The 12,277-nt window shown below is 43.3% G+C and overlaps 1 protein-coding gene across 1 annotated transcript in view; it reads right to left on the bottom strand.

Moving 5' to 3' along the window:
* Window positions 1-2,118: 2,118 nt before the first annotated feature.
* LOC124795651 (odorant receptor 45b-like) overlaps window positions 2,119-12,277 on the bottom strand; it is a 46,763-nt gene continuing 36,604 nt past the window's right edge. The window contains exon 5 of the mRNA XM_047259724.1: window positions 2,119-2,261. Within this exon, the coding sequence (XP_047115680.1) occupies window positions 2,119-2,261 (143 nt within the window). The remainder of the gene's footprint in view (window positions 2,262-12,277) is intronic.

The following is a 12,277-nucleotide window of genomic DNA, read 5'->3' on the forward strand; positions in this document are numbered from 1 at the left end:
AATGTCGCAGATTTTTACACTTGCAGTGAAGTTGCCACCACTAGCAACAAGTATTTTACGCTTATAGCACTTATTTATGCATTTTAATAAACAATGCGACATGTAACTTCATATGTGTAAGTATGTGTAAGTTATTCTGAGAGCTGTTCATGCGAGTTCTCTGAACGCATAATACAGACTTGTTCTACAGAGATCAATTCAGTCCATTCACTGAAGTCCCAGTTAGCACAAATCTCATTTTTAATACATAGATCCTGAGAAATCAGCACCCAGAACAACCACCTCTGCCTTGATACGCCTGGGCATTGAGTCAAACAGAGCTTGGATGGCGTGTACAGGTACAGCTGCCAATGCAGCTTTAACACGATACCACAGTTGATCAAGAGTAATGACTGGCGTATTGTAACGAGCCAGTTGCTCGGCCACCATTGACCAGCCGTATTCAGTAGGTGAAAGATCTGGAGATTGTGCTGGCTAGGGCAGCAGTCGAACATTTTCTGTATCCAGAAAGGCCCGTACGGGACCTGCAACATGCGGTCGTGCATTATCCTGCTGAAATGTAGGGTTTCGCAGGGATCGAATGAAGGGTAGAACCACGGGTCGCAACACATCTGAAATGTAACGTCCACTGTTCAAAGTGACGTCAATTCGAACAAGAGGTGACTACGACGTGTAACCAATGGCACCCCATACCATCACGCCGGCTGATACGCCAGTATGGCGATGACGAATACACGCTTCCAATGTGCGTTCACTGCGATGCCACCAAACAGAGATGCGAACATCATGATGCTGTAAACAGAACCTGTATTCATCCAAAAAAATGACGTTTTGCGATTCGTGCACCCAGGTTCGTCGTTGAGTACACCATCGCAGGCGCTCCTGTCTGTGATGCAGCGTCAAGGGTAATCGCAGCCATGGTCTCCGAGCTGATAGTCCATCCTCCTGCAAGCGTCTCGAACTGTGGGTGCAGATGGTTGTTGTCTTGCAAACGTCCCCATCTGCTGAGTCAGGGATCGAGACGTGGCTGCACGATCCGTTGCAGCCACGCGGATAAAATTCGTCATTTCGACTGCTAGTGATACGAGGCCGTTGGGATCCAGCACGGCGTTCCGTATTACCCTCCTGAACCCACCGATTCTGTATTCTGCTAACAGTCATTGGATCTCGACCAACGCGAGCAGCAATGTCGCGATACGATAAACCGCAGTCACGATAGGCTACAATCCGACCTTTATCAAAGTCGGAAACGTGATGGTACGCATTTCTCCTCCTTACACGAGGCATCACAACAACGTTTCACCAGGCAACGCCGGTCAACTGCTGTTTGGGTATGAGAAAGCGGCTGGAAACTTTCCTCGTGTCAGCACGTTGTAGGTGTCGCCACCGGCGCCAACGTTGTGTGAATGCTCTGAAAAGCTAATCATTAGCATATCACAGCATCTTCTTCCTGTCTGTTAAATTTCGCATCTGTAGCATGTCATCTTCGTGGTGTAGCAATTTTAATGGCCAGTAGTGTATTTTCAGGAGTTTTAACACTCTAAGGTCGGGAATGTATTTTCGATTTTAAAATTCACCCAGTAGCCAATATCCGAAGTTCACATCAGGATCGTTTGTCGATTAGGAACTGCTGCAAGTCGTTCAAACCTCTGATGTTCATACCAATAGATTGTTGACTTGCGGAAATAAAGCCATGATTCAGCGAACTGATGAGTTAACTGGAGGGTGCCACGAAGCTTTATTTCTGCAACATTTACTTTTTGTAAGATAATAGAAACACGTGTTTGTATATCAGTTGCGTTGGGTACAATTTATTGTCCCAAAGAAAGAAAAGCATAGAGAAGCTCTTTCGCAGGAAATAAGCGTAATTTTAAAGATGCCAATGAAATCAGAAGGCGCTGGCAAGCTGTAAAATGAGACCTGAAGTACAAATGAATAATTTTTTATGTTGCATAGATAAGGAACGAAATGTCCGAAATGTTTTTTGTATACATTGATATTTATCGTTATTCTGCATTAAAATTTCTAATGGAAAGACAAAACTAATTTATCATTTACGTTCCAAACAGATTCTTGATCAGTTTTTGGGCTGCAGTATGTGTTATACTGTGCCGGCAGTCACCGCAGGTACGTAAGGGTGATGGTGCAGCCTCCGTGAGTTGTCTGCTGCTGGTTCCGTCGCCCCAGGTCCGGCGCCTGCTTCATCAGTCTCCATTCAGCTGCCTCAGCACAGCGTAGTACGAAAAAGACGCGTTCATCAGCTGCAACAATCCACCGCAGCAGTGACTATTAGTCTACAGTGCACGATAAAACAGAGATTAACGTTTCTGAACGAGGTGTTGGAAACTTAAATCGATAATAAGAAGGACAAATACCTAAAGGAATTTTGTGTGGGTTACTGTCTGCTTAAAATCTTCACTGCGCAAATTTACTTGCTCGTACATGGATAAGAAGAACGAAGGGTGGATAATGAAAGGTGGATAGAAAGACCAATTCAAGATTCGAAAGTTCATGACTTTTACAAACAAAAGGAAGGACAAGAACACAGATCATTTTACATCTGCGATCTGAAACAAACTGATGTCCGGAAGTTTGCACTGTAGGCACTGTAAAGATCGATTTACTCTTTTTTTTCTGGACATCAACAGAACGTGACGGTAGACGTCGCCACCGTCGAATAGTGCAGACACTTTTCCTAGCACAGTAACAGTAAAGAGACGCTATGATATTCCTTCGGCGATACAAAGTCCGAATATAGGTGTTGTGTACATAGTTCCGCGTGGTCAGCGCGTACACAACTTTCCAATGAAGCCCGCCCCGCTAAGCACAACAGCGCAGGCGCAGCGCTCGTCCGTCTCCGCCTCCGCACTACGAGAAGGAGCTGTCTTAGAGACGGACCAAATTCTGCTTCCGCCGATCTGCGTATTAATATGTAACGCAGCCAATGAGATTGCTGCTAACGTAGAACCTTTTCGCCTCGCGGATCACACTCGCGCAGTGATACCTGAACGCTCGAGGTGTTATAACAAGTGTTCAGACCTCCGATTAGTTAGTCTGCATTAGTCTGCATTTGTCTGCACCAGTCTATAGTCAAGTTTCAGTCTACGCCTAATAAGATTACCATATTCCTGTACATAGCCATGAAGATAAATGTACAGACACTTTGTCAAGTATCAGAGATATGTGAGAATAAGATTAACGTACCAAGACCAAAGGAACTTCAGATTGTCAATTGTAAACAGCATCCAGAATCAAGTTACGTAATGTCTATGATTTTTATTGTTTTAATAAATGTGTGTGAAAATTAATCAAGTTCTGATTAAAGTTGGTCACCGTCAATCTGCTACTCTAAGCGTGCAAGTGGCATTTCTATCGTCTGACCTAACGGCAGAAGATAAACACGCCACGATAAGACCACGAGACATATTGCTGACACTCGCCTACTTCGTTAGAGCGACAAGTGAAATAATCTGATGGTGTGTTTACCGAAGGTCTTACAGTACGCACACCACATTGACGACGAGGTACTAAGGAAACAGAAGATTTCAACACAATTACGGATGACCACGTGTGAGCCTGAAATAAAATAGAATTACAGTGGACTTCGGGAAGCTACATACTTGCTGTTAACCTGCTCTCTTGCAGCTGAAATATCATTATTGCAGTAATCTAGTGGCACTTGGAATTTTCAGATAACCATGGACCTCACGGCGCAGATCGTAAATCTCATGGCACAAATACAACAGACGCAACAGGCGTTGCTTACAAGAGTGGAACGTTTGGAGTCGCAGCCTGCCGTAGCGTCTCCGCTACAAATTAGACTTCCGCCACCACCTTTCGCAGTTTACAACAGCAAGGAAGAAGCGTGGCCGGACTATGCAGCACGCCTGGAACAGCACTTCCTCACACACCAGATATCAGGTTATGTAGAAAAAAGATCTTTTTTTTTTTTGGCAAATTGCGGCGCAGCTATCTACAACCTTCTCTTAAAACTGAGTCCGACTTGTGAACCGACAAATTTGTCATTCCCAGCCATTACAGATTTGCTCGAAAAATACTTCGACAAGCAAACGCATGCCGCTGCTGCAAGGCATAAATTTTACTTATGCAAGAAAAAGGCACAGCAGATATACACGGAATGGATTACACAGTTGCAAGGGTTAACTAGGAACTGCAAGTTTATTTGTGAAAACGAAAAGTGTAAAAAGTCCTATGCAGATTCTTTAATACGTGATATGCTCATAATACATTCACCAGACGAGAAATTAAGGAAAGAGCTCCTTAGTTTCATCAATGCGCCCTTGCAAGATTGTTTACCGATCATTCGAGCACACGAACAAAGCCAGGCTTCTGTGTGTGTGGCACAAGACGACGGCTGTGACGTGTTCGCGACACAGGCACGCAACACGGAGCAACGCTGTCCGCGTACCCAAGGCCGTAAACTGGACAGCAAGGCTAGGCTCACGCAATCTAAGAACGGATCACACACCCAACCTAAACGACTAAAGTTGAAATCATGTCTTAAATATGAAATCAACCATCACAGAGACAATTGTTACTATCATAACACACATTTTCACTTTTGCAAACGAAAAGGGCACAAATCAGAAGTGTGTAATAAGAAAAGTGTACTGTCTAGAAATAAGTTTAGCAATAAGAAAGTGCTTAATTTTAAGAAGTATACCTCCAATGCGTGTGACGATATGAATAGGCAAGACTATCTTCAGGTTTCAAAAGTTAAACATAAAGTTAATGCTATTGTGCAAACAGGAACAAATCTTTGTATGTCACATTACTGGTGAACAAAATACCTATCAAATTCCGGATTGAAACAGGATCGTCGATCTCTATCATAAATCTGCACTCGCATAAACGACTAGGTTCTCCTAAATTGCAGCATTGTGAAAGCTCACTGTACAGCTACAGTAATGAACACATTCCAGTCAAAGGTGCACTGACGACGGAAGTAACTTACAAACAGTTTACCAAGACAGCTACTTTAGCAATAGTTAACACCCATAAGGCACCGAACTTGCGGGGTCTGGATCTCTTTAACGAATTAGGCTTCAAAATCCATGAAGCGAATCAGGTCACACATGAAGTTCCGAAAGGAAAATTACAATCAGTGTTGCAGAAGTACGACGATATTTTTTCCTCCGCGACAGGCAGTGTAACGGATTACCAGGCACACATTACGCTGACACCGAATGCAGTGCCGAAGTTTTGCAAAGGTAGAACTGTACCTTACGCAATGAAAGAACGCGTAAAAAGAGAACTTGACCGTTTAGAAGGCAATGGTATTATCGAACCAGTCACATGTAGCGCCTGGGCAACACCAATCGTTGTAATAGAAAAGCCAAATGGGTCATTACGTATCTGTGGAGATTTCAAGAATACTGTCAATTCACAGTGCATTGTAGATACATACCCCATTCCGAAACCGGAAGAACTGATGTATAAATTAGCAGGGGGTGTGTATTTCGCCAAACTGGATTTAAAGGATCCCTTTAGACAAAGATACACAAAAGTTTATGCTCATAAATACTCCATTTGGATTGTACAGATACAAGCGCTCACCATTTGGTATCGCAAGTGCACCAAGCATCTTTCAACGTTACTTGGAACAATTAATTAGAAACTGTCCTAACGCAGTTAACTATCTCGATGACATAATCGTCTCGGGAAAAACTCCACAAGATTTACTAGATAACCTGGAAGAACTGTTCAAGGTTCTCAGAAAGGCCAATCACAGGTGCAACAAGGACAAATGTATATTTTTTGTCAAAAAAATTTAGTATTTAGGACATATATTGTCAAATAACGGAATCAGTCCGACAAAACAGGATATAGACGCAATACAGAAATTGCCTGTTCCGAAAGACTTGAACCAACTAAGAGCTTTATTAGGCCGCATTAATTATTACCGGAAATTCATACCGAAAGCAGCTGAAATTTCCGAACCGTTGCAGAGATTGCTTCGCAAAGGAGTCGCGTGGAATTGGTCCAAAGAATGCCAGCACGCATTCGACAAACTGAAACAAAGTTTAGTAGACGCAACATGTCTTACGACATATGACTCGCAAACGTTGATCACTATTGCGGCGGACTCGTCAGATTACGGGATCAGTGCAGTCATGTCCCATAAACATCAAGGATTGAACAACCGATTGCATACTCGCCGAAAATATTAAACTCAAGTCAACGAAACTATAGCAAAGTAGAAAAAGAGGCACTAGCAATTATCTTTGCAGTGAAGAAGTTTCATGACTACATATACGGACGAAAATTTATTCTGCTCACAGACCATAAGCCATTGGTGACAATATTCGGACCACATAACAGTGTATCCACTAAGACAGCACAGCGTTTACGACATTGGGCATTGCTACTGTCTAATTACAACTACGAGATCTTATATAGATCGACGGTAAAACATGTCAACGCCGATGTACTTTCACGTCTACCGGCGGGTCGAGATGAACATTTTGACAAATCAGAGAACGTATGTTTTCAGATAGACGTAATCAGTGAGGACGTCGTGGAAAATTTCCCCGTCAATGCCACCTTAATAGCTAAGTTGGTGCCCCAAGATCCAGTGTTATCAAAGATAAAGCAGTATATTCTTACGGAATGGCCAACCGATAAGAACATGTTCGCTCAGCCAGAAGTGCAATCTTATTGGAACATGAGACATGCGCTCACAGTGCACAAAGGTGTCATATTAGTTCACAGTGAAACGGGAAAAACAAGAGTAGTTGTACCCAAAGCTCTCAGGACTAAAGTGCTAACAATGTTACACCAATGTCATTGAGGCATAGTACGCACGAAACGCATGGCCAGAGAACAATGCTACTGGAAGAACATTGATAAAGATATTGAAACAATGCTTTCTAACTGTAAATTATGTCAGACGCATCAATCAGCTCCGCCAAGACAATATTTTCCGTGGCCACAGGCCACAGAACCTTGGTCAAGATTGCATATTGACTATGCAGGTCCTTTTCTTGGAACTTCTTGGTTAATTGTCATTGATGCATTTTCAAAATTCCCTTTTGTAGTACAAAAGCGTACAACTTCAGCGACAACAATTCAAGCGCTGTCAAAGATCTTTTCCATTGAAGGATTGCCTCAAACCATAGTGACCGAAAGGCACACAATTTACGTCGCAAGAATTCCAGTCATTCTGTCAGATGAACGGAATTGCACATTACAGGACGGCACCATTTCACCCTGAGGCTAATGGACTCGCCGAACGATTCGTACGAACGTTCAAGGCACACATGACAAAGTTGGTGCAACAGTACAACGAAGAGACTTCCTTATTAATTTTTCTGTCACAATACAGAGCTACTCCGCACGAGGCACAGTCACCAGCAGAAAACTGCATGGGTGACAACACAGGACTTTGATGTCTATCCTCAAACCCACAATGCATCCAGAAAATGAACAACGAACGTCGAAAGGACGATGATTCAACGTAAACGACAAAGTCCTCGTAACTGTCTACAGTCGAGGTAAACGTACTTAGACACAAGGAACCATTGTAGAATGCATTGGAAATGTCATGTATAGAATTAGAACGTAAAGCGGCATAGTTATTCGCCATACTAATCAATTACGGCAGCAAAGACAGCAGTCACATATAGGCAGAACTCCTAAGCTGTTTCATTTTGCAGACTCAGAAGCAGATGACAACCCCGAGCAGCTCGCAGGATTCCAGACGCCGTCACCGGCAGTCGCTGCCGCCGCAGCCAACGCAGCCACCGCCGCCGACGCCGACGCAGCACCTTCAGGGGCAGCCGACTACACCAGCCGTCCACAGCCGACATCCACAGAGAAGATGGACGTCGAAGAAGGATTAGATTTAAGCTATGACCAATGTAACGATGTTTAAATGCAATTATGTAACAGAATTTTTGCTTCTCCGGTTCCCTGTTCCGTAGGTTTTGAGCGGGTTTTCCTAGCGGACCGCGGGCGAATGCCACGGGGAGCAACATGTGTGTAGCCACAGACATACGCACGCCGGAAAGCAAGGAAGCAGCAAAAAAAGGCTTTTCAAGCAAACTTCAAAAGTTTTTTTTTCTTCCCCCAGAAGGGAGGGATGTTGTGTACATAGTTCCGCGTAGTCAGCGCGTACACAACTTTCCCAATAGAGCGCGCCCCGCTAAGCACAACAGCGCAGGCGCAGCGCTCGTCCGTCTCCGCCTCCGCACTACGAAATGGCGCTGTCTTAGAGACGGACCAAATTATTTATTTATTTATTTATTTATGCATTTATTTTACCTGGCAAGATTAGGGCCTTCAGGCCCTCTCTTACACCTAACCAGGCATACTCAGATTCAACAAATTTCAGTGTCTACAGAAAATTAGGACATATAACATGTTATACAGTATTAATGTTAAAGAAAAAAAATAGAGATTATAAAAGTAGTACAATGATAATTATAACAATCAAAAAATAATTATAACAATCAAGAATAATAATAATAATAATAACAATGATAATAATAATAATAATAATAATGATGACTATGTATATGAAAGTAAACATATTTTTCTTTTATAAGTGTCAGTCCTACTGCTAGTTGGAAATTTTCTCGTTATATTCTTGCAGCTTGTGAGTTGTTCTCATCAAGCAGAGACATAAGACGATGGAATGGGGTGAAAGAGATATAGAAGAGGTAGATAGGTTAGAGGAAGAGAAATAGAATGGTAAAATTCGAAGCTATGATGGAGAGGAGAAAGAAAAAGATGAGGGGGGCACAACAATGGTGGCTATACCGTCCCTAATATGTAAATCTTAAGTTCCCTCTTGAATGTTGAGTGGTTTTGGATAAGACGCAGATCACAGGGGAGCGCGTTCCATAGTCGTATGGCTGAGATGGAGAATGACACGGACAAAGATTTTGTGTTATGTAAAGGTACAGCCAAGATGCTAGACGTATCCGATCTGGTATTGCGGTTGTGGAATGATGATAGGTGTTTAATGTGAGAAGATAAGTATTGGGGGCACCAGTGGCTAAGAAATCGATGAAGTAAGCACATCGTGTGGAGATCGCGTGCCTTATGTGGGCGTATCCAACCTAGCTGGGAGTATGAAGGACTGATATGATCATACAACCGTATGTTGCATACGTATCTAACACAAGCATTCATCACTAGCTCGAGGCATCTCGAATTTTCATTATTTGTGCCATGTTGAACTACATCACAGTAGTAAAGATTAGGCAAGACTAGTGTTTGGACTAATTTTTGTTTAACATGGGTTGGAAATATTTTTCTAAATTTTTGAATTGCATGTAGGGAGGAGAGCGATTTCCGGCAAGCTGTGACTGTTTGTTCTTCCCAGTTTAGGTGTTCATCCAAGATTATTCCAAGGTCTTTTACTGTTTTTTGATATGGTAGTTGGGTACCATTGAGGAGTATTTGAGGGACTGTTTCGCGAAAGTACCGACTGATTAACTTTGGATGAGATATAAGTATGACCTGGGATTTCTTGGGGTTTAGTTTCAGACCTAGGTTCTGTGCCCATCGAGAAACAGAGGAAAGATCTGCGTTCATACTCGCTACTGCGTCAGCAATGTTCTTGGGGCTTGCACTTATGTACAGTTGGATGTCGCCGGCATATAGATGGTAGTTGCAGGAGTGAATCACTGAAGAAATATCATTAATGTACAGTGAGAAGAGTAATGGACCAAGGACGGAGCCTTGGGGAACTCCAGAGCGTACGTTTTTCCATGGTGACTTTTCCGACCCACAAATGACTTGTTGACTTCTGTTTTTGAGGTAGATGTCGAACCAGTGTATTGCGCTGTTTGAGAAATTCAGCTGCTTCATTTTAATTAGTAATATATCGATGTCAACTGTATCAAAAGCCTTGCTGAAGTCAAGCAGTGTTAGGATGGTAGCTTCACGTCTGTCCATAGCATGTTTAATGTCATCAGTTACTTCGATTAATGCAGTTGCTGTACTATGGTACTTTCGAAAGCCTGACTGATATTTGCCGTGGATGTTATGAGTTTTGAGGTAATCCGTCAGCTGTTCATGTACGATGTATTCTAGGGCTTTAGATATTGCAGGAAGTATGCTGATCGGCCTGTAGTCACCTGGCGACTTAGGGTTGTCAGTCTTGGGTATAGGTTGAATTAAGCTTTGCTTCCACTCAGTAGGATATGTAATACTGACAAGAGACAGGTTGAAGATGTCTGTGATAACTGGAGTAATAGTGTTTACGACGTTCTTAATCATTTCCTACTGCCTCGGAAGAGATTCTCATAATTGCCTTGTGTACTGTGCCGGTAGTGACATGTTTTAGGAAAAACTTGTCTCTCGAGAGATTGATATCTTGGGGCTGGTAATTTGTCACTGCGTGGCAGTTTACGGCTGTTGAGAAGAAATCGTTTAATTCTTCTGCAGACGCTTGATAAACAGCGTCAGATCTTCGCTTCCCTATACCGAAACTGCGCAGCTTTTTCCACAGTGCAGCAGGTTTTGATATGCCGCATACGACAGAGCGGGCATGTCTGATTTTGGTATTCCTCACGCTTTGCTTGGTTCTGTTTCGGAGTTTCCTATAAGCTTCGTACGCCTCGGGAGTTGGGTTACGCTTGAAGGCCCTATGTGCAGCATCACGTTCATTCATTAACTGGCGTAATGCAGTGGTGAGCCACGGAGCGGGAGCTCTCTTTACCTTGACAGTGCGTTGAGGAGCATGTTTATCATACAGTGCAATAATTTTGCGACATAATTCCCGAATTTTTCCATCTAAAGTCGGTTCATTGCTTATATCATGCCAAGGGATGTCTGAGCAATCCTTTTGAAGAGCGTCATGGTTAACATTTTTTAGGTTTCTGTAGGTTACCAGGTGAGATTTTTCTTTGGTAGTATGTACTGAGTAATTTAAGAAAATCACGTCATGAGCAGAGAGTCCTGGAGCGGATGTCTGATTGGCGCGAATTATTTTATCTGGTCGCTTTGTTGCTATTATATCTATGAGTGTATGGCTGTGTGGCGTGTGATGAGTTGGGTCCAGCGGTGCTAAACTCATATCATTGGAGTGGAACAGTCTCCTAAGTTTTTCTGCAGAGGGAGATTTTAATGTAAGTCGATGTTTGTGTCGCCCATAATGATTATGTGTTCATACAGTGTCACGAGCGAGGACAGGGCAGACTGAAAGGAGGACATAGCACCGACGTTTGGAGGTTTATAGATTACTCCAATTAGCAGTTTCTGATTTGATGTATTTATTTCGAAAAACAAGAACTCTGCTTCTCCTTCGCCCTTTGCATCCGATGTGCATAGTATAGTAGGTCTCAGATCAGAGCGAATATAGGCACCCACACCACCTCCGCGTCGTGTTTCACGATCTGCCCTTAGGAGAGAGTAACCAGTGATTCGGATAGCGTCGGAAGAAATGTTTGGTTTCACCCAAGTTTCAGAGACAAGGATAATATGGAACAGCGATTGGGAGAACAGGTCACAGAACTCGTCGAAGTGAGCCGTTAGCGACTGAGCGTTCGCGTGGGCCACAAAGAGCCCGCCGCCGGAACCGGTCCGTCCCATTGTGGCCGCCTGTAGGACCGAGCGCGCTCCGTCTACCTGCTGGCCGGAAGAGGGACAAAAGCTGGATTTCGCGGGGGAAGACATATTTACAGGTGTGTCCAAGGTCGTGACTGACTCAAGCGTCTGTGGGCTAAAGGTGAAAGACAAGCTGGAGGTATCGGAGAAGGGAGCGAAAAGACAGATGGAAAGTGGCAGTAGTGGTTACGAAAAAGATAGTAGTAGTAGTAGTGGTAGTGACGAGGATGAAAATAACAGATATAGAAAGGCGGTTTTAAGGAGATTCCTGTTAATGGAGAATGTTAATTCCCGTTTGACTGACAATATGAATATAAATGAGCACTTATGCTTCCGCCGATCCGCGTATTAATATGTAACGCAGCCAATGAGGTTGGTGCTAACGTAGAACCTTCCGCCGATCCGCGTATTAATATGTAACACAGCCAATGAGGTTGCTGCTAACGTAGAACATTTTCGCCTCGCGGATCACACTCGCGCAGTGATACATGAACGCTCGAGGTGTTATAACAAGTGCTCAGACCTCCGATTAGTTAGTCTGCATTAGTCTGCATTTGTCTGCACCAGTCTATAGTCAAGTTTCAGTCTACGCCTAATAAGATTACCATATTCCTGTACATAGCCATGAAGATAAATGTACAGGCACTTTGTCAAGTATCAGAGATATGTGAGAATAAGATTAACGTACCAAGACCAAAGG

The sequence above is a fragment of the Schistocerca piceifrons genome, chromosome 4, assembly GCF_021461385.2.
Source record: "Schistocerca piceifrons isolate TAMUIC-IGC-003096 chromosome 4, iqSchPice1.1, whole genome shotgun sequence".
Taxonomy (NCBI): Eukaryota; Metazoa; Arthropoda; class Insecta; order Orthoptera; family Acrididae; genus Schistocerca; species Schistocerca piceifrons.